The following is a 22298-nucleotide window of genomic DNA, read 5'->3' as shown; positions in this document are numbered from 1 at the left end:
GATTGATCACGCTGAAATTCTAAGCTCAAATTATTTTTTTATTTTTTAGTCCAAATATTTCTCATGATATTGATATACATATGAATTGTAATATCACAATTTACTAATATATAAAAAAGAAGCGGCTGATTTTATCCGTATGTTTAAAAACCATTAAATTTGTAATACATAATTCAGAGTTTTTTTCTGTGAACAACAACAGTAAACATTCTGTGCATTGACAATGTTTATAGTCCCTTCTCGCAAAGCAGGCACATCTCATTTCATGACGTCAACATTTTTCTAGGTCAAATCTGTCTCGTTCGAAGGACCTCATCGCTAAAGTTGGTTTTTGTGGAAGATCAATTTTAAACGTCTTATTTTCTCAACAAAAAAAAAGAGTCATTTTCATTGTCCTCATAATATTAGCTTGCCAATGATATGATGTTGTCCGAGCAATATATATGACCTTTAAGAACCAGCGAACCAATACTGGACTTGTTTACCGATTCCAAATATGGTCATGAATATTTACAATTCTGAAATTTTTGAATAAAAACAAAATTGAAACTTGCTGTCTACAGTCGACACCAACGACCTGCGTGGAGAGAGTTAATAGCTATTACATCTATTTCAAGTGGGTAAAATTTTCAAATTGCTTGCCAAAAATTGCTCCCCCCTCAGCCTGCCAAAAATTGCTTGCCCCCATCTTCCAAAGACAAAATTGACATACCATTTATGTTGTTGTGGTTTTCACAATGTTGAGTACCAGTACCACATTATAAATTGTTCTTAGTAATGTGAAGGACCTTTTGTAAGGCATTGAAGGAGGGCAGTGCTAAAGGCAAATACAACTCTGCCTCAATTGCATCAATGTGATGCATCAATTAAAACATACAATTCATACATGATAAAAACCAACTTCATCAAACTATAACATGATGAAAATGTCATCACAACTTAATGACAAGAAAATGGTCATGAAAATGATCAATAATAATTTTGTACTTCTTCACACACAGATTAATCTGGGTGGCACTGGATTGTCATTGATACTTTGGCACAAATACAGAGTATCACACACACATACATATTACACAACATGATATTTGGTGTAATTCTTAATTGTATCTCATAAAACTCTTATTTTTGGTTCGTTCATTACACACCACTATAAGACCTGTTCATACGTCACTACATTCACAGCTTGTTGCCTCAAATTGGCTGTAAAAGTAGTAATGTAACAGAATTAAAGTACCATAGCAATAGGTGAAAACTCTACACAAACCAATGGTCTCATTGCAGAATGGGAATGTATTAAGGGACGCACCATTAGATTCTCAGGGGGGGCATGGGAGTTTGGGTCAGGCAGAATTTTTTTTTTCGTCACCAAAGCTGTGGCGGAATTTTTTTTTTCGCCTCCGAGAGCACTTTTTTTTTTTTTTTTTCGTCTCACTAGTGGGTGAAGTTCTTCAAAAAACTCCCATGCCCCCCTGGAAATCTAATGGTGCGCCCCTAAATCATCCTGTTAACAGTCAAGCATTATTGGTCAAATTTCTACATTCCAAAAGAAAATTAGTTAATTTCTACAATACTATTTTTCGCCCCGATGAGGAAGTGATGTCAAGGTCTTGTAACAGGTGTTTCACACATGCATCTATGCAGTGTTTTTGATTGTGTGCGTTTATATGCCAGAACTTTGGGCGAACACTAGGGATTTGAAGCTGTGTCCAATGTAATGCACATGACTGCACTGCCACATCAGGGTGAAAAATGGTCTAGTACTGACACAAACATATCATACTCTTGTTTCGGATTGTATGTGACTTTACCGACTTAAATTATTTTCAGACATGCACTTTATGTTCTCATCACATATTGAAAAATAGTAGGCCTGTATTAAAATTTTTTATTAGGATATCAAAACTTCAATGTGTAAAAAAGTAGTCAAATTTGTAAAAAAATTCAATCAATGCTCCAGTATTTGTACAAATATGCAGTATAAACATTTTGTTCCTGTTGTTTGTTATGTTCTGTCAGAATAGATTTGAAAATCCTAGATTTTAAAAAGTACAAAGGCCGCACATCCCATGACCTATTTAAAAACACATTTTTCTTGATATATTACAGATCCTTTAATAAGTGCATTATCCACAGACTTGTAAGCAGATAATACATCTTTACATGAGGGAAAATGTGACCCTTGAGTATTGTTTAACCTTTCTGGCCATGCCAGAATTGTGGGTAATATATTGTCAAGGCAACTATTGGCATAACACAATATTGTTTGAATGGAAGATCATAGACTACCTAAATGATTATTGTACATGCTTTACAGAAAGCAGACCGTCATATACTTTGATCAACTCATAATCAGCAGGCCTTATAACATCGCGGATTAATATCAAAATATTTTATTTTGAGAATTGTCTTGTGTCCTCTCACCAGAAGCATCACAAATTAATAATTCAAGTGTTATACTGTCTACTTTCTTTAACACACAAAATATAGACCAGACAGGTCAACGAATAGATTATATTGTCTACTTTCTTTAACACACAAAATATAGACCAGACAGGTCAACGAAAAGAACTCTTAACATGGGTCTACTTTTTGGCGTAGTGGTAAAAGCTTAACATTTCCCACCTATTACAAGCTGACCAAACTATAGGATTCAATATTTGACAGCAGCTATTGAGGTTTACAAGTATACTGCTTGTCACCTTCTGATTGGTAGTGATGTCAAAATGTGCCTTTGTATTTGAGAGAACATTCCAAAGGTATACGGGGATGTACTGCTCTAATAGGTCACTTTTTTGCAAGAAAACCCTAAACATGGGTCCCAATTTGAGAAAAAAATCCCTAAATATGGGTCCTGATTTGACAAAAATGGACAGAAAAACAGTCATATCAGCAGTTCGTTAGGTAAAAAAATGCCTAAACATGGGTCCCGATTTGAAAAAAAAATTTTAGGTAAAAAATCCATAAACATGGATAGGGGTTTCAGAGTTCCGGCGGCACATCCCCGTAATGCAAGTACCCCCTAGCCTATATAATACACATGAATGTATTATACTATGGTTCTGAGAATGGTGTGTGTGTTTCAAGGCTGTACAACATAAATCAAGGAGTGACGTCACTATCAATGTTAAGGTGACGAGCAGTATTGATAACAGTTTTTTACTCTATTTGATTTGATTTTTGAGATATGCTATCGAATCAGATACATTTCTCAATGTAAATATGTAAATTTAAATTTGTTCGAATTTGATTCCAGAAATTGTGCTTGAGATTGTATAATTTTGTATTTTTACATTTCTCTATGTAGATATTTTATATGTTGCCTCTGCACACTTTTAACATAAAAAATTTAGGAGGGGTGATACCCCTGAAGCTTATACATTCACTAAAATGATTGTGCCCTGAGCACAATAGCTTATTTCTACAGCTTACATACGTATATTATATTATATTTCATTTCATTACATCTTCCCTAGATGTGTACTGCATCTACCATATATATTTCATTGCATAGTTCAGTTCTATGAATTTATATCCCATGAAAACAAATGAGATGAATAACATTTACAATTTGATACATAATAAATATGGATCTATGTACAAAAAGAATACACTATTGCAAGATCGGGCCTCCTTTATTAAAACTAAAGGAAAAAACCTTGAAATATTTGAAGTTTTGCTTCATAAATACAAAGGTGCTGTAATATAATACACTATTAATGGCAATACACATATTCATGAACACAAGATTGAGTTGGTATTAACAATTTTAGTTTAGCAGTGGAATCAACAATACCATAGTACTGATTGTTATGATATCAATTTGGTTTGAAAAAAAATTTATGATCTCTACAAAAATATTTTTCAAGATGAAACTATCATTTTTAAAGTCACATATCCCACAAGCATAAATATATGGATGGAAACAACAGGAGAATGTGACATAATTAAACATTTATATGAAAAAGGCATAAAAGGCACACTACAAATGTTTTTATAAAAAATAAATGATATTAAGTACAAGCAAGCCCTACGCATTAATATACACTGGAACATAGAAATATTCAAACATTACAAACTAGCGCACAAGATCAAATTAATGATGCTTAATCGTTGTTCTTTTAAAATAGATCAATATACAGGGGAGAGAAGAATCACGCATTGCACACTAGCACAATTAAACATGAAATTGGAAATATAATATACATAGGCAGATAAACCAGAGAAAAAACAACTCTGGACATGTTTGCCTGATATTATGTATTCACAACTTTTAACCTTTATTCCATGCTACATTGGCCTCAAAGAACACTGATTTGTTGTTAAAACGTTTTCTCAAATTTCCTTGTTTTAGAGACCCTATTCATGATACGTACATACCAGCATTGGACGAAAGACATTTTTATGCTTGCATTATCAGCTTATACTACTTGATTTTTGTTACATTTGCACCAGTGTTCGAATTTAGGAAAAATAAATGGTTGTCCCACGGACAACCAGAGTACAATTTCTGGTTGTCCGTAGGCCTACAAATGTGCCTTTTGGCTAGATTTATGGTTGTCCGGCGGACAACCGAATCAGTATTTTTGGTTGTCCGGCGACTTTTTGAGTTGTCCCGGGCAACCGGACAACCAAAATTTCGAACGCTGATTTGCACACTTCACTCTATAAGTCTATGGCATAAAATTCCTACACATTTCCAAAATTGTGTAGCAAAGTGAGCATTTTGCTCCGCGATAACGGCTATGGCCAATGCTGGTGCCTGATCATGAAAAAACACCCTTTTGTATGCGAATCTTTTGTCAAAAAGACCAGCCCCCCCCCTGAAAAGCCTGGTTGGAGTTCCCGGTTAGTGGTTAGTCCCCTGCAAAGTTTCCACATCTTTAATACCCAACCACAGTTAAGCATGTTTCAGTTATTCAATATTTATTTTTCACAAATTCCTGTCCAACATTCCACACTACTTTGTTCCAAATTCCATAATAATGTTCTCTGCTGCAAGTTTTTATAAGACCAAAAACTTAAACAAAACAAAAACGTTTGTCTCAAAGCTCACGAGTGGTTCGAAAAGAAATGGGAAATGTAATGTGAATGGATGATACTTTGAACTGACCATAATACAAACCATTTAAGCCATAATGTATGATTTCCTTTTAATTTTGTTAATCTTTACCCAAAATGCTGACATAAAGTAATAACTGCCAGGAAGGCTTTCTGTCCATTTGAAGCTTAAATAACAAGGGAAAGTGAAAGAAACACCACTGGCTATTTTGGTCATTTAACATTGAGTTCTATGGCAGACATGAAGACATGTGTAAACATTACAAACATGCCAAAAAATTAACCAATTTCACATGATAACATCATACATTACGGCTTTAAAGTAAACCTCTTTAATATTTACTTTCAATATCAGCCTTCTTCACTTGTACTTCTTTTCACACACATTATACAATTTTGTTCATAATCATAAATTAGGTTACTCATCAGTTTCTTTAAATCGTCTTGCTACTGCATAGATAACTTTTAAAAGCCTGACACTGTTACATGTACTTGATTTGATCATAGTCAACATGTAAATACCCGAGGGGTGCATGAAGGATTATGTTTGGCGGGAAATTAAACTTTTAAAGTAACACAGACAAGTATATAAAAGTATACATTTTTGGAAAGGAAATAGTGAAAGGAATTCCACTGTATCTTTCTAAATTTGAAATAAATTACCGATTTTTTTATAAGCCCATAAAATAGTTCTTGCCAAGTTTCCCGCCAAACATGATCCAGTATGAATCCCTAAAATTTTATACAATGATCAGTAAGTGTGATTTAAAATAAGACACTGCAGTATAAACTACTGTTTCTCTAGTAAGTAGACCTGCTAAAATTCTTACACTAAATAAACATTCAAGAATGTACCTCAGAATATAATGCCCTAGAACATATATGATTCCTTAAGTAATCCTTGATACACATACACCTATCATGCATGCCAACAAAAAAGATTAGACAAGAACAGTTAAAATTGTATCCTTCAGTTCAAGTTTCTAGTTCATTGATTGGTTAAAATGTGTCACAATATCACAAATAGATTAGGCCTCCTTTGAACAAAAAGACTATTAGGCGACCTAAATAGCAATTCCCTTATAAGCAGGGACAAGTGATTTGCGCGGAAAAAATAACCAATTGCGCTGAGATTGCGCGGTACTTTTTTCAGTGCAAATCATGTATCCCTGCCCATAGGAAAAAATAGCCAAAAAAAAGTTCCGCGCAAATCACGTGTCCCTGCTTATAAGCTTCTCCATCCAGCGCTCTGTTCAATTCAGACCATGCTAGCTATGATCAAGCACATTATAATGAATATGCACCACCAACAATGAGAATAAATTAGAACCAAAGTCAACAGCAGACATCTGATATAACCATGTCTTCTACTGCTGCAGGCGAAATCGAACCATTGGAATTCAACTGTTAATCGATTCTCACATATACCATACAATATTCACGATACAATTACTGTATGCAGATCGACTAACAGAGCCACACAAGATAGGCCTTACTCTTGGACTGCCTAATTAGGCCTATGTCTGGTGGGCCTATGTTATAATTTGTTCGGCTTATAATTGGCGAAAATTATTCGGTTGTGTTATTGCGCGAGTCAATTAAGTCTGAACTTACACTCGCACAAATTCATATAAGCGTGTGCCGGTCACACATTACACAATGCGCAACTAGCGTAAGTGCTGTGTACAATTGCGTGCACGCCATCCTATATCAATACACAATGTTATGAGTCTCATTTTGTTCACCAATTATAAGCCAAACAAACTTTAGCGAGTAATCTTTTAACCAATTAATGAATCAAATTAATAAATCAAATATATATTACACTCGCACAAATTCATATATAGCGTATGCCAGTCACACATTACACAATGCGCAACTATTGTCTGTCCAATTAACTTAGACACCCAGTTTTTGTTACTTATTTGAAAAAATATCCACTTTCAAGGAAAGTCATGAAAGAAAAGTGTTAACATTCGCTGAGACCTAACGGGATTTTTGTGTTTCCAAAGCATTGAGCATTGGCGTACGCAGGGGGGGGTGTTACGGGTGTGAAACACCCCCCTTGGATCTGTCCAAAAAAAATTAAAATGGGGGGAGAAAAGGCAAAGAGAGAGAGAGAGAGAGAGATACTGAGAGAGAGAGAGAGAGAGGGGGGGAGAGAGGGGGGAAATGGGAAGAGGAGAGGGGGAGGGATGAGCAAGGCATATGGGACATATTATTACAATTATCATAGGCCTATATATTCCATAACTACCCCGCCCACACAAATTTATCTCACCCCTAGGCCTATACCCGGTATTGACCGGCAACGTACGTAAATGTGTCAATACATGTTAACACCCCCCACATCATTACACCTTTACCAGGCTGGTAACGTAGGCTACGTACGTAAAGGTTTTAATTGTTAATTGACATGGATATAGGGCCTTATGATGTTAAAACCAACACCGCTCCACATCACACCCCACACCCTATACCCCGGACCCTACCCCGCAACATACGTGAAATGTTTTAATTGTGCAAATTGAGTTCGGGCCCTTTTTTCTGTTTGAAGCAATGATTTAAGTAAAAATTATGCACCAAATGGCTTCAATCGGACCTTCATTTTGCAAATTTTTCGAACTTCTGCAGGAGGCAAAACTCTTGTTCACGAAAGGCTTCATGTACCGTCATTTCACCAATTTTCGGCTTTTTCAAACTAAAATTTTACACACTAATCATGCTAATAGTCCCAAAATGATCCACCAAATCGCTTCAATTAGGTCTTCATTTTGCAAAAGTTTCTTAATTCTGAGGGGCCACATTCCCCTCAGACACCCCCTGCGTAGTGGATAAACAAGCAGCCATTTTTGATTCTGCTTTCGACATTTACCAATTTGTGTTTAACACAATTTATAGGCCTACAACTGAAGAGAAAACTTGTTCACGAAAGGCTTCATGGACCGTCATTTCACAAATGTTCGGCTTTTTCAATTTTACACACTAATAGTGCCAAAATCGTCTACCAAATCGCTTCAATTAGGTCTACATGAAGAACGTTGAAGATCGGAAGAACGTCGTCTCGGGAAAGAGTGTAGATCCCGCTGCACAGTGGATAAACAAGCAGCCATTTTTTATTCTGCTTTCGACATTTACCAATTTGTGTTTAACACAATTTATAGGCCTACAACTGAAGAGAAAACTTGTTCACGAAAGGCTTCATGGACCGTCATTTTACAAATGTTCGGCTTTTTCAATTTAAAATTTTACACACTAATAGTGCCAAAATCGTCTACCAAATCACTTCAATTAGGTCTTCATTTTCCAAAAGTTTCTTAATTCTGAGGGGGCACATCCCCCCTCAGACACCCCCCTGCACAGTGGATAAACAAGCAGCCATTTTTGATTCTCCGTGTTTTCAATATTTACCAATTTGTGTTTAACCCAATTTATAAAACTACAACTGAAGAAAAAACTTGTTCACGAAAGGCTTCATGGACCGTCATTTCACAAATTTTCGGCTTTTTCAATTTAAAATTTTGTGCCAAAATTGTCCACCAAATCGCTTCAATTAGGTCTTCATTTTCCAATAGTTTCTAATTCTCAGGGCGGCACATCCCCCTCAGACTCCCCCTGCGTTATGCAGGCGCTGACGGGATGATTGCCACGCTGCCATTTCTTTATATTTTATCATCACACCCCCTTGAAAAATTCCTGCGACGCAAGCATGGCATTGAGTGAGAGTTTACCAGAAATTTTTTTGTAATTGGAAGGTTTTTCTCAACACTTTAAAAATAATCTTTTTGAAGTTGGGTACCATTATTTTGGAAGGTCTCATTATACAGATTTGTAGGTATTGTGATTTTGGATAGTGAATGGATGAATAGTAAATTAATTATACTCCTCACCAAAAACATTTTATAAAAATGAAAAATATAATTCAGTTCATAAAATGCAGACAGTGTTTCTTATTGTTATATTTATTCTTAGTGTATTAACGCAGTGATCCCAGTTGTCCCTCAACCAATTACCAAAAACAATTCGGCGCGGTATTTGAATCTTGTTCTGTGCATGCTTTTGGCTTGGCCCAATTCCAAGAAATTACACATTGTATGCCCTATGAATGTTCTGATGTTATTGGTGAGGAGTATAGTTCACAATACACTCCAGACGCACAGTAACTTGCCCTATCATTTGTTATAATGCACCAACTGTGACATCTTTTGAGTTATAGAGGTTGTGCATGAAATTATTGATTGGCTCCAAACAAAGGATTTGAACCGGTGTCCTTCACCGAAATCCACAGTCCATTCAATCAAATATTGTCATCAACCTATTTGATCGTAGTGTATTTGTTATGCGTGTGAGACGACCTCTCGCGGTGATTGCAAACATGCTTTTGTTGAATGCATTTGAGTAGACCGCCATTATTGAGAATTAGTAAAAGGGTCAAAGAAAAAGGGTGTCATCACTGATCAATATGCATGACTACAATGTTCAAACACCCCTTACTGTAAATAGATTATCCCATCAAAAGTTCCAAGTCATTAGGAATATTCGGCTGGACCCAGATATCTTGCTGTTAATCGGTCAAAATTGAATAAAAGTAAACAAGGAAGAATATTTTTTCATCGCTTTACTAATAATTTCTGTTAGGTCTGACCGTGTTTAGCAACCTTTCTTTCATGACTTTTTGCCAAAGTGAAAACTTTTCGAAATATATCCTAAAAACCGGGTGTCTAAGTTATTTGGACAGACAATAGCGTAAGTGCTGTGTACAATTGCGTGCACGCCATCCTATATCAATACACAATGTTATGAGTCTCACTTTGTTCACCAATTATAAGCCAAACAAACTTTAGCGAGTAATCTTTTAACCAATTAATGAACAAAGAATCCAAGAATGAAAGATATAAATCAAATATATACTTCTTTGGAGGCTCCAGGTTCAAACTATTGGCCCCAGGTGACATCAATAATCCTATTTTCCTTCAGGCTGGCTTGGTTGGTTAGTTCTCTCCTGTCATGGCTGACAGTTTGTGATGCGATGCCACAGTTGACAATCATGAGCAAGAGCATAACATTTTTGGTGTGGGTGCCCTCCAATAGCCTAACTTGGCTTATCCATCTGGTCCTTAGTCTCTGTTGCAACCCCATTCCTTCAACCAAACCTTGCATGATCACCTTTTCCAAATGATCGTCACCACGTCTGCGATGTGGCCAAAGTATAAGCATCTGCATGTTAATGACTTGCAGAAATTGGGTGGTCACCCAAGTCTAAACTGGTGTTGGATCAGCACCACATCTCGAAAGCATGTATTCTGTCCCGGGGATTCTGTTATGGTGAGCTTTGTTTGGAGTCCAAGCCTTGCATGCATATATGGTAATTAGGAAGATGGGAGCTTTAACAAGGCAGAACTTGGTGGTTCTGGTGAGCTTTATCAGCCCATATCATAGATATGTTTATCAGAGCTGATCAAGCCATTGCAAGACGATGGTGATCTTCCTGTCCACGGCTCACCTCCTTGGTGATCAGGGATCCACAGAAGTTAAACTGCATGGGAGACATTTTCAATTTTTTCCCACCAATGAAAAATGGCCCTTCTTCAGGCTGGCACTCTCAGGAAAATAATACTATTAATGTCACCCCTGGCCAATAGTTTTAGCCACAGCCTTTCATGGCAGTATATATGTGTATTCTATGCCATGTTTATAGGTTGTCATTTATGGAAGAGAAAATACTATTCAGATTACCGTATTCATTCCAATAAGCGCCCAGGGCGCTTAACAAAGTCATTTTGCGTGGGCGCTTATTTTTTACCTGGTTTACCTAATTTTTTCGTAAAGGGTGTTTATTAGAGACAGATTGATGTAGGTTATAAAAGGGTCCTGAGATGTTCTGGTAGTTTCTGATGCAGAAAATATATTGCAAGTTTACACAGGACTTATAGTCCTCCAGCTATTTCACTGTATCGATGTCTATCCGTCACTTCAACATTAATGATACCCTTTAGCAAATTGAAAATACCCTGGGTGGGCGCTTATTGGGGCATGGGCGCTTATTGGAATGAATACGGTCCTCTGCATTTGCAAAACAATACAATCCACACAACTATCAAACCCAAGTTGGTATACAATGTAGACTGCTTTGCATTCCATTTTTGATAAACAGTTCACACCATGCATAAAACACAACACATCCCCAGTTACTGCTATGCCCAGAGAAAAAGGGACTGCTGTATTTGGAGTATGACCTTGTGACCCACCATATCTTAACACATAGGCTAAACCCCATTCATCTCCAATCTGAGATGAATGTTAATGAAGTGAATATCAATGTGGGTGGTAACTCTTTACCAATAACAGATATAGGCATGCATGCATATTTATCATTTCTTATGAATAATGCATTATGCACATGCTACCCAACCCATGTGGTCTAGCTGAGTCAGGTAACATAACACCCAAGGCTGCATTATTAATGAGGTAGCATCATAGTCAGTATTAGAATGCATAGTTCATTGTATTTTCCAAATACAGCAGAGCCTTTTTTTCTGTGGTGCGGTTCTCAGGGGATAGCGGTTTTCAGAGTGAGCCACCAACATTGAAGATTTATAGCTGTTGGATCAGAACAGGCTAGGTGGTGTTTCCATGGTCAGAGAGAATACAGGGATGATAAATTAAAAGGGTCTACTAAAGTAGACTATATACCATGATAAACCTTCACAAATCTTCCATTTTGTTGTTTGCCTATTTACCAATGATGAACCTTTACAGGTGTTATACCACTCTATGAGCACCCTCACTTACTGTGCCTTGGTCATTGCCAGACAGCAGACGTTGGGACTGAGAATCATCTGGATCTGCACCACCCACGGCCTGGTCCAATTTATTTTCTTCATCTTCATCTTGTATAGAAAGTCTATCTGGTGGTACAGCTGATTTCTGAAAAATCTCTTTTGTCAGTGTGCTTGTGAAAATTGGTTGCTGTCCAACTCCATATACCTTCTCTTTATGGTCATTTCCGCTCAATTTTCGGATGTTGTTGTTGACCTGTTATAGCAATAAATTAAAAGAAACAACTAATTCATGAAACAGCATAAATCTGATGTCTTTTCACTAAAACTGAGTCCTTTTAAGGTTAGGCAAAGAAACATATAAAAAACATATAAAAGATGTATCAAGTTGTTCTCTAAAACCAAGTTTCCTCATATAATCAAATATCGCAGTGAAAGAAATGTTGGTGTGTTGGATGTAGCTTTACATTATTTTTGTGTGTTTTACAAATTGTTAGAATCCATTTGAAAATCCTTCGTCTATATCCTTTTTACGCACCATGTTCACAAGATCAAAAACGTGTTCTATGTTGTTTTTTCCAAATGTGCACCCAGTATAAAACCATGGTGAGTCATTGCTTTCTCCTTTTTTGTATTGTACTACAAATCGATCAAAGAAATAATGTTGCCATATATCAGAACCAAATAAGAGTACTGATTAAATTTTAGACGCCCGTTTTGGGGGAACATTTTTGAGAATCTTGCACGACAAAAAACTGTTTTGTTACATTATCGCTATCTTGATATTTTGCCCGCTTTTTTTCATTATTATGTTTTGTTGAATCCAAGTGTGTAAAAATACTGGATCCAAAACATAATAATGATAAAATTGGATGCTTTACGCCCACAGAATTAAAACCAGAGAACCAGGACTCGACCGCCATCTTGATACAGGCATGGGGCAAAAATTGGGGGTATTCGGTTTCCATCGGAATGCGTCGAGGCATTTGTTGTCATGCAAGCGCGACATGGATGATGGGCGATTTAAGAGACGCACTTGATGCGACCAGCACGCGTAATGTACGACAACGCTTCAGATGAGACGCAGAATTGTTTTCGTTCGTCTCCGCGCACCATCGGCAAGGACCCGAATACCCCCAATTTTCTCCCCATAGCTGACGGCGCGATTGTATGTGGCGGTATAAGGAGTCCCGGTTCTCCTTCTCTAATTCTGTGTTTACGCCCAATATTTATTGGTCTCGCTATGAGTTTTAAAATATTGGACTCGACTACGTCTTGTCCAATATTTTAAAACTCATAGCGAGACCAACAAAATGTGGGCTCAATCGATCCAATTTTAAATCATTATATAATTCAGGAATTTGTAGGCCTATACCAGTCTAATAGGCGCAGCCTATATACCGTATTTCGTCAAATAGTCGCCCCCCCTCAAATAAACGCCCCCACCACTTTTTTCAACCAAGATGTTTCAAAAATGCCGATATTTCCATGCCATCTTATGTAGTAAGCTTACCAAGTTCCCCACATGGTCAATAATAGCGTCAATAATTGGCGAAAGCGAAAATCTGGATTTGAAACCCGGAAGTGAGCCAGAAGTCAGTGTTTCTAGTTCATATTTCATCATTTTAGCGTTTTTTATCGTTTCGGAGTAGCCAAGGACACAGTTTTACCGCTTACTGACCATCTTAACCAAGTCGATGACACACATTCCATCAAATTCACTTTCGAGAAAGAAGTCGACGGAAAGATTCTTAGACACTCTAATTGTTCGCCGTGAAGATGGGTCCGTGAAACTTTTAGTTTATCGCAAAGCCACTCACACAAACCAGTACCTGAACTTCAAATCGCACCATCCCCTACATCAAAAAACTTGGGGTAGTTCGCACACTGTTAGATAGGAAAGACAAAATTGTCACCGAAGATCAGGACAAAGAGGAGGAGGAGAAGATAATTAAAGGTGCTTTGAAACAGTGTGGATACCCGGACTGGTGTGTGGAAAAAGTCAAGAGCAAAATGGCTACTCCTAAACAAAAAGGAAAGAAGTCCAAAGATGACAGTGAGAAATCCAGGGGATTGGTGACATTACCGTATGTTGAAGGGGTGTCCGAGCGTGTCGATACAGTCATGAAATCTTATAACATCCATGCCGCCATGAAACCCCACAGCACTTTAAGAAACCTTCTCGTCCATCCAAAAGACAAATGCGAGCCGCAAAATTCTACGGATGTCATTTATTCTATCCCATGTAAAAACTGCGATAATGATGATATTTTATGGCATAATTCTCATGTTAAGATAAACAGAGAAACAATTTATTATAAATCATGGTGTGAAAAAGGTGTGAACTTTGTTGGAGACTTAATTTTTGAAAATCATTTTATGACATATGAAGAATTTCAAGCAAAGTACAGTATTAAGTGTAACTTTTTAAAGTATTTCAGTGTAATTAATGCAGTCTCCAAACATTATAAACTTCAGTTGACCCCTACTAGTAGGCATGTCCACTAAAAATTGAAGTACTTTTAAATTGATTCAGACCTAACTTATTGGATAGGAATTGATGAAAGAAACATTTTGGCGTTTAAATAATCTTAATCGGACGTTTCATTCCAGAGATATGGCCTTTTGAGTGTTACGGTTTTATATAGGGCTGCTAGAACATGTTAAAAAGTTAAAGTCCAAAAAGGAATACTAACAGAAAGTGCAACTTTAAGGTACTTTTTCTTAATGTATTTATTAACTATCTGATCTGGAACATTATATTTGCTTATAACAACATGAAAATAAGATCATCCGGAAAATTTTATCGATTTTGTTGACATACAACAAAAAATATAAGACCTCAAAACCCATGGTTTGTTTGGTGAAACCTCAAGCATGATCATAGATGGCCGCCATGGAAAATATCTCCATAGAGGAGATGAACAATAAGTGCATTATTTCAAATGAAAAGCGGTAGTCTTAAACATTGTTCAATCTTTTAAGGTCAGCACATTTTATCTTCAAAAATTATTATATTTCATCATGGCATAAGTTTGGTAACATTAATCACTACCAATTTTGAGAAATTTGCTCCAATTCAAAGGTTATCTTTACTACATTGAGCAATACTGTGTGTGCATGGAAGACATGATGGTCCCCGGTTTTTATACTCCCTATGAAATGGACATGGTAGTGAGAAGTGCACGGGAAGTGCATGATTTGAGATGGGCATGTAGGCTTAAACATTCTTAAATTTCTTAACATCCTACACATTTTGTCTTCATAAATAGTTAAATTTTATGAGTATGTAAGTTTGCTTGTCTGATTCACTCCAAATTCGGAGATAATTGCGTTTGAACACCTGATGCACGGAATGGTGTCACTTCAACCTGTTGTAGTTCTCATCTCATTAAATTTTTCATTAAAAAAGTTGATCTCTTCATGCAGGAAGGTCCTCTCTATTTACTGGCCAAACAGGAAAAAGTTTGGTTAATGTTTTCTGGTGGAATCAGGAATTTCTTGAAACACCCTGATATAGGCCTACATTTGGATCAAAACAAGTATGTACGCCATTTAACAGGCCTGGGATTTCTTGGATCGATCAGTTTCTCCATAGACAATACGTGTATGAGAGCACGCACACAGTAAATGAAAAATCGTTCTAGTGGAAACTGTATTGAGAGTGGGCATCCCTACTACTAGTATGTTGGACCGTGAGATACAGTTGATTAACCAACTCAGAGCTGCCAAAAAGGTTTGCTCATTTGCATATCAATTGCTGTGTCAGCAAAGCACAATCATCCCAACAGCTAAGCATAAATGGGAGATTGAATTTAATTGTGAGAGGGGCATGATGGATGTTGATTGGAAGCAGGTGTTTTCAATGCCATACAGGTGTACAATTGAAACTAAAGATCACTATTTTCAATTTAGGTTCATCCATAGGATTCTTCCAACAAATGAATTCTTGTTTAAAATTGGAAAAATTGAAAGTGACAGATGCTCATTTTGTAAGAAAGCTAAGGAAACAATGAGACATTTAATGTGGGATTGTCACAGTGTATCAAGGTTTTGGGACAATATTATGAAATGGCTGAAAGATGTAAATATCAATGTGCAGTTAACATATTTTAACATTTGTCTTGGATGCTATAAAGATGATATAAATATGGTTTTCATAAATATGATTATACTTTTTGCAAAAAGATACATTTACAAGTGTAGAGTTCAAGAATTAAAACTGAATTTCTCTGATTTCAAGGCGTGGTTATACTTTATGGAAAAAGTTGAGAAAAATATTGCCTTCAGTAAAGATAAATATGGTGTTCATGTCAAGAAATGGGAACCAATGTATTGGTAATACCATTATAGAAAAGTTTTGTCATGTATTATGTAACAATCATTGCTGGCTGATGTAATTTTTGTGTGTGTTTTTGTTAATATACATGTTTGTATATTGTTGTTTTTTGTGTCACTTTAATAAAGACCCTCACGGGCTAGAAAGATAATAAAAAAACAAAAACTGCAATCTCACATACATAGGTGAAACCAGTAGAAAATTCGGGAAGCGTTTAGATGAACATAGAAGTGAGGCAGAGAAAGTTGCCACCAATATCCGCACCAGAGCCAACAGGAAAGCTTCGCAATCTACCATCCATAAATCTGCGATAAATGACCATGTTGTGGACAATAATCATATCATAAATTGGGAGGAGGCAAGGATTGTCGGAAAAGAGAGTGACAAATATACAAGATGGATAAAGGAGGCCATCACCATCAGAAAGCAAGGAGCAACAATGAACCGAGACGAGGGCCAGTACAACCTAAATCACATTTATGACGACCTGTTGATGGAGAAATCCGTCTGGCAACTCCGTTGCCAAGCAGCGATCAATAACAGCTGCTCAGCTATCATCACATCAACAGTAGCATTGAGAAAGATAGCTGGTAGCTATCGAAACGTCTGCACGTAAGTGTGTTTAACTTGGACTAGTATATGAAAAAAATATACAGTATATATAATTCAGTTCATATTTTATTTAAAATCATACAATGCATTTTATATACATGTTTTAAATGTGTAGATTGTTATTCTGTTGATATGTAAATTTTCAACCTTACCCCAGTTAATATAGCAAGAAGATCACGTTTCGGATAATGGTCCGCAACATTGCATAATTCTATCAACAGCCAGGAGGCACCTTTTTTCACAACATACTGCTTCTGGTCTGCAATGAAAAATCATGTAAAATTTGTACAAAACAGTACTAAAAGTAACTTTATGCAAGCTCAGGCAAACTGACATCCATGTATCATATATTGAGGGAGCAAAAAAATATCATGATTGAGAGGTGAGCCAGACATGGTTGCCAAAAATTTTTCAGGCCATATTGCTGGTGTGCAGGGTTCGATTTAACTTGTGTCGTGGAGCAAAATGCTCCCCATTTTGGACAACTTGCTACACAAATATCAGCTTGTATAGCAATATTTTACAATGTAAACATATGCTAATATTATAAGAACATCACCTAAATAATATTTTCGCTAAAAATTGCTATGCAAGTTTTTCAAAGTAAATCGAACCCTGCTGGTGTGACACTTGAAATGTTGCATAAATTTTTATAAAAAAATCCACCCAAAATATGACTTGTCAGAAATCAATTTTAGAAGGTATTTTGAGACAAAATTGGTCCAAAAATTGTATTATTTTGTGTGAATATTATCCAAAAACCATTTTCAGAAACTTAATTCTTTGTTATTTTTGCAAAAAAATTCAATGAAAATGGGCTTACATGGTCCACACCCATAGATTTCAAGTACATCTGTTGGATCTTCAGTGGAATACACACCACTTCCTGAACTGACCACACTAGGTTTAGTCAAATCTCTCTGACTACTGGAAATATGCTTTGCTATCTCATCTGTTTAATTGAAACAAACAAACAAGAAAACAAACAAGTAGATTACTAACAAGACGTTCTTGAACCACAAGTCTCACCTGCTTTCGTATTCACCTGATTATTGTAAGGCTAAGTTTCATGCAAATCTAACTAATATGGCCTCAGACGACCCTGATGACCAAATAAAAAGCAACTTTGAGGCATAGGTGTAGTATGGGAGTCTACATGTTATGGTGTTGTGTCACATGATTTGAAGATCATTTTCTAGGTCAGATAGAAAAAAATGAAATACAATTAAGGCATTTATTTATTATAGATTGAACGTTACACATTTTTGTGGAGTACTTTTTGTATAGGTCTAGTGTTAAAAGTACAATGTTATGTGCCAACCAAATTGCACAATCACTTATGCTAGGAATCACTTACCCTAGGAATCACTTATGCTAGCAACAACAGTTCTTTTGACCAAAGTGGTTATCTTATTTTGGGGAGTATTGACAATGTGACTCTTTATATTACCCTTATCTGCATGTAACCATCCAGAATGTTGGTTGGGATTAGGCCCTTTTTTAGGATTTTCTTGTTCATAAAATCATGTATGGAAATGTCCATCAAACTTCATTGTGACGTAATTTACGATTTCAAAATAGGATCAATTCCGATCTCTTCCGGTCCATTCACAACTGGTAATTATCGATCTCATCTGATCCATTCATATCTAGTCAGAACTGGTTTGGACAAAAGAAATTTAGCTCCATCATTGCTGATCAGTACATGAAATTTAATGACGATGCTGTTTACATACTGTTGGGAGACTGCCTTTTAAATAATACCCATTACCAATAAAGCTGATGAAATGTTCATTCTAAGTTACAGCACCCACCGTTTGGAATTTGAAATCTTGACTTGACTTTGTCCTCAATTTGCCTGATATGATTACATTTTCAATACAAATTGTACAAACTTACTTCCTCTGCAATTCATATACACAAACACTTTTGGTTTCCCTATTAGTGCTTGACAGTGGTTTGCATAAAAGATCCTGCGAAGCTCCTCTAAATCAAGGAAGGTTTCCTTGCCCGACTTATCTATGCATTTGATTCCATCTTCAGAACCATGGCAGGCAACGAAGAGTAGAAGCATATCACCTAGATCAGACTTGGTCGCAATACTTTTCAGCTTTCGTATAACATCCTGAAAACAATCACCGATAAATACCAAGACTAGAGTAATGCACATTTCAAAGAAACAAAATATTTGGAGATCAATGCTACAATCCACAAAAAATGTTGAACCTATTTTTCACTCTCCCTCTCTTTCGCAATGTTGATGTGGACTGTGCCGTCTTCATTTTCACCTTGTTCCATAACATTGAATGGGGTGGGGAAGGGAATTGAGCATGATCTATGGCTCCTTTAAAGAAGGAGAAGATGGAAGAGAGGGAGAGGAAGGAGGAGAAGGATAAGTTGAAGGAGAGGGGAGCGGAGGAGAGAGGAGAGGGAGAGGGAGAGGGAGAGGGAGAGGGAGAGGGAGAGGGAGAGGGAGAGGGAGAGGGAGAGGGAGAGGAGAGGAGAGGAGAGAGGAGGAGGGAGGGAGGGGGGAGGGAGGGAGTGGAGGGAGGGGAGGGGAGGGAGGGGAGGGAGGGAGTGGAGGGGAGGAGTGGAGGGAGTGGGATGCAACTGCGTAAACTCACTGCGTCATCCAACATGGCGTTACTCTGAACTTGAGACAAGGCGCACTATAGCAACACACACCCTTTTTCCACATAGAACCTTTCCCCCAAGAATACAACACACCATAGCACATCTATCATGCAGTTTTTAGGATGTTTCTACAATTCTGAAAAGCTGAAGACATGCAAATTCTGCAGGGTGATGAGTCCCTGCAGATGTATACATACCCTCTTTGAAATAGCTTCAATTTCCTTGTACATCTCATCTTGAAGTCCACCTGGAAATTTATTTGCAAATTCTTTTGATTTTGCAATGTCCTCCTCGACAAACTCTTTGCTGATTCTATCCACTATATTAATTACATACACGCTATTGATCACATACTATTTAAAAGAGAAACAAGAAAGAAAATTTAAATAATAATTATATCACTCAGGTATAGGTGCTTTTGTCAACACTGTCAAATGGTGACAGACATGATAAAACACTGTGTAGCAGTGGACACATGGGAACTACAGTGCTTTGGGCTTGGTGGACTGTGTTAAGGGCTGGGGTATGAACGTTTGGACGGTATTTATTTTGAGACATTAGAGCACATCAGACATATCGAATTGGATTCTGAATACGAAGAATGTCATTCTGATATCAAATAATTTTGATTTTTTGAAATTGCAATTTAATACACATTTTATGGCAAATCATTAAAATTGATATTTTTGATATTTAACAGTACTTGAAGTGAACTATAAAAATCTGATGATTTATACTTAAAGTGTATGTAGGTGGGATGAAAAGCCCGACGATCAATTGAAAATTTTGACCTTTCAGTATTGAAGATATGGATTTTTTTTTCCAAAACACCAAAAAAATTAGGTCTTTTGGGAAAAAAATCCATATCTTCAATATGAAAGGTCAAAATTTTCAATTGACCGTCGGCTTTTCCTCCTGCTACATACACTTTAAGAATATATCATTAGATTTATATAATTTACTTCGAGGACTGTATATATCAAAAATTTGAAAAATATCAAATTTTTATAATTTGTCATAAAATTTGTATTATATTGCGATTTTCAAAAATGAAAATTATTTGATATCAGAAAGACATGCTTCAGTATTCAGAATGCAATTCGATAGGTCTGAGGTGCTCTCATGTCCCACAAAAATACTGTCGAAACATAATAAACGCTCATTTTAGATCCCTTAATATATTCATAATACTTTAGCATAACAACACAATGTAAACAAAGTACTCTATATCCTCGATTATTTGCTCCCCTTCAAATAAATGCCCCAAGCAGACCAAGATATTTAAAAAATGCTGATATTTCTTGCTGATATTTCCATGCTTTCTTGTGTAGTAAGCTTACCAAGGTGCACACTTGGCGAAAGTCCGATCGTAAACACAGAAGTGAACCGGAAGTACATAGTTTGTCATTTCAGCGTGAGTTTTTAAGCCGACCTAATGATTTTAACAGGAATTATCGTTCTAAAAATGATCTCAATAAATGCCCCCTTTTTGAAAAATGCAATGCCCCTGGGGATATACAGTATGCCTTTGGGGGTGTAGTATATCCACAGATATATCAGATATCAGATAAATGACATACATGTGTGAGCACTGTTTCAGCTAGAAAAAACCATTGCAATTATACACTAAATTCTATTGAATAATTATTAATGCTTTGCGATCAGTCATTCATGGAATCAACATAATAATACCGTAGCAGACACTGCACACTGGTATTGCCATGTATATGTACTACCAATAAATTATACATGACATCGTCTCTTTCTTTCATGTGATCTCATAGCTCTGATGCACTTAATGACACTGCACACTGGTATTGCCATGTATACGTGTACTACCAATAAATTATACATGACATCGTCTCTTTCTTTCATGTGATCTCATAGCTCTGATGCACTTAATGACACTGCACACTGGTATTGCCATGTATACGTGTACTACCAATAAATTATACATGACATCGTCTCTTTCTTTCATGTGATCTCATAGCTCTGATGCACTTACCGGTTGGATGTCCAGGTGGTTTGGAATGGCTGAAGCTGTAACTGCTGGTCTGACAACAGGTTCATATAATTATACATGACATCGTCTCTTTCTTTCATGTGATCTCATAGCTCTGATGCACTTACCGGTTGGATGTCCAGGTGGTTTGGAATGGCTGAAGCTGTAACTGCTGGTCTGACAATAGGTTCATATAATTATACATGACATCGTCTCTTTCTTTCATGTGATCTCATAGCTCTGATGCACTTACCGGTTGGATGTCCAGGTGGTTTGGAATGGCTGAAGCTGTAACTGCTGGTCTGACAACAGGTTCATATAATTATACATGACATCGTCTCTTTCTTTCATGTGATCTCATAGCTCTGATGCACTTACCGGTTGGATGTCCAGGTGGTTTGGAATGGCTGAAGCTGTAACTGCTGGTCTGACAACAGGTTCATATAATTATACATGACATCGTCTCTTTCTTTCATGTGATCTCATAGCTCTGATGCACTTACCGGTTGGATGTCCAGGTGGTTTGGAATGGCTGAAGCTGTAACTGCTGGTCTGACAACAGGTTCATATAATTATACATGACATCGTCTCTTTCTTTCATGTGATCTCATAGCTCTGATGCACTTACCGGTTGGATGTCCAGGTGGTTTGGAATGGCTGAAGCTGTAACTGCTGGTCTGACAACAGGTTCATATAATTATACATGACATCGTCTCTTTCTTTCATGTGATCTCATAGCTCTGATGCACTTACCGGTTGGATGTCCAGGTGGTTTGGAATGGCTGAAGCTGTAACTGCTGGTCTGACAACAGGTTCATATAATTATACATGACATCGTCTCTTTCTTTCATGTGATCTCATAGCTCTGATG

At 36.8% G+C, this 22298-nt stretch overlaps 1 protein-coding gene across 1 annotated transcript; it reads right to left on the bottom strand.

Annotated features, from left to right (window-relative positions):
- Nucleotides 1-9097: 9097 nt before the first annotated feature.
- On the bottom strand, nt 9098-21494 carry LOC140160872 (caspase-3-like). Its single transcript, XM_072184196.1, has 6 exons — nt 21431-21494; nt 19623-19778; nt 18691-18916; nt 17615-17743; nt 16944-17050; nt 9098-12096 (listed from the first exon to the last, which is right to left on the bottom strand). Exons 2-6 carry the CDS (start codon nt 19653-19655, stop codon nt 11824-11826), a joined length of 768 nt encoding a protein of 255 aa, XP_072040297.1. The 5' UTR covers nt 19656-19778; nt 21431-21494; the 3' UTR covers nt 9098-11823.
- Nucleotides 21495-22298: the final 804 nt, after the last annotated feature.

The sequence above is a fragment of the Amphiura filiformis genome, chromosome 9 (assembly GCF_039555335.1).
Source record: "Amphiura filiformis chromosome 9, Afil_fr2py, whole genome shotgun sequence".
Classification (NCBI taxonomy): Eukaryota; Metazoa; Echinodermata; class Ophiuroidea; order Amphilepidida; family Amphiuridae; genus Amphiura; species Amphiura filiformis.
The sequence above is the reverse complement of the archived record's forward strand: the minus strand, read 5'-3'. Positions and strand labels throughout refer to the sequence as shown.

Coding starts and splice junctions, on each gene's coding strand:
- LOC140160872 (XM_072184196.1), bottom strand. CDS start 19,655: ATGTACAAGGAAATTGAAGCTATTTCAAAGAGG. Junction 17,744..18,690: donor GTATATGAATTGCAGAGGAA/GTAAGTTTGTAC, acceptor TCAATTAAACAG/ATGAGATAGCAAAGCATATT. Junction 12,097..16,943: donor TTCTTGCTATATTAACTGGG/GTAAGGTTGAAA, acceptor TTGCTATAACAG/GTCAACAACAACATCCGAAA.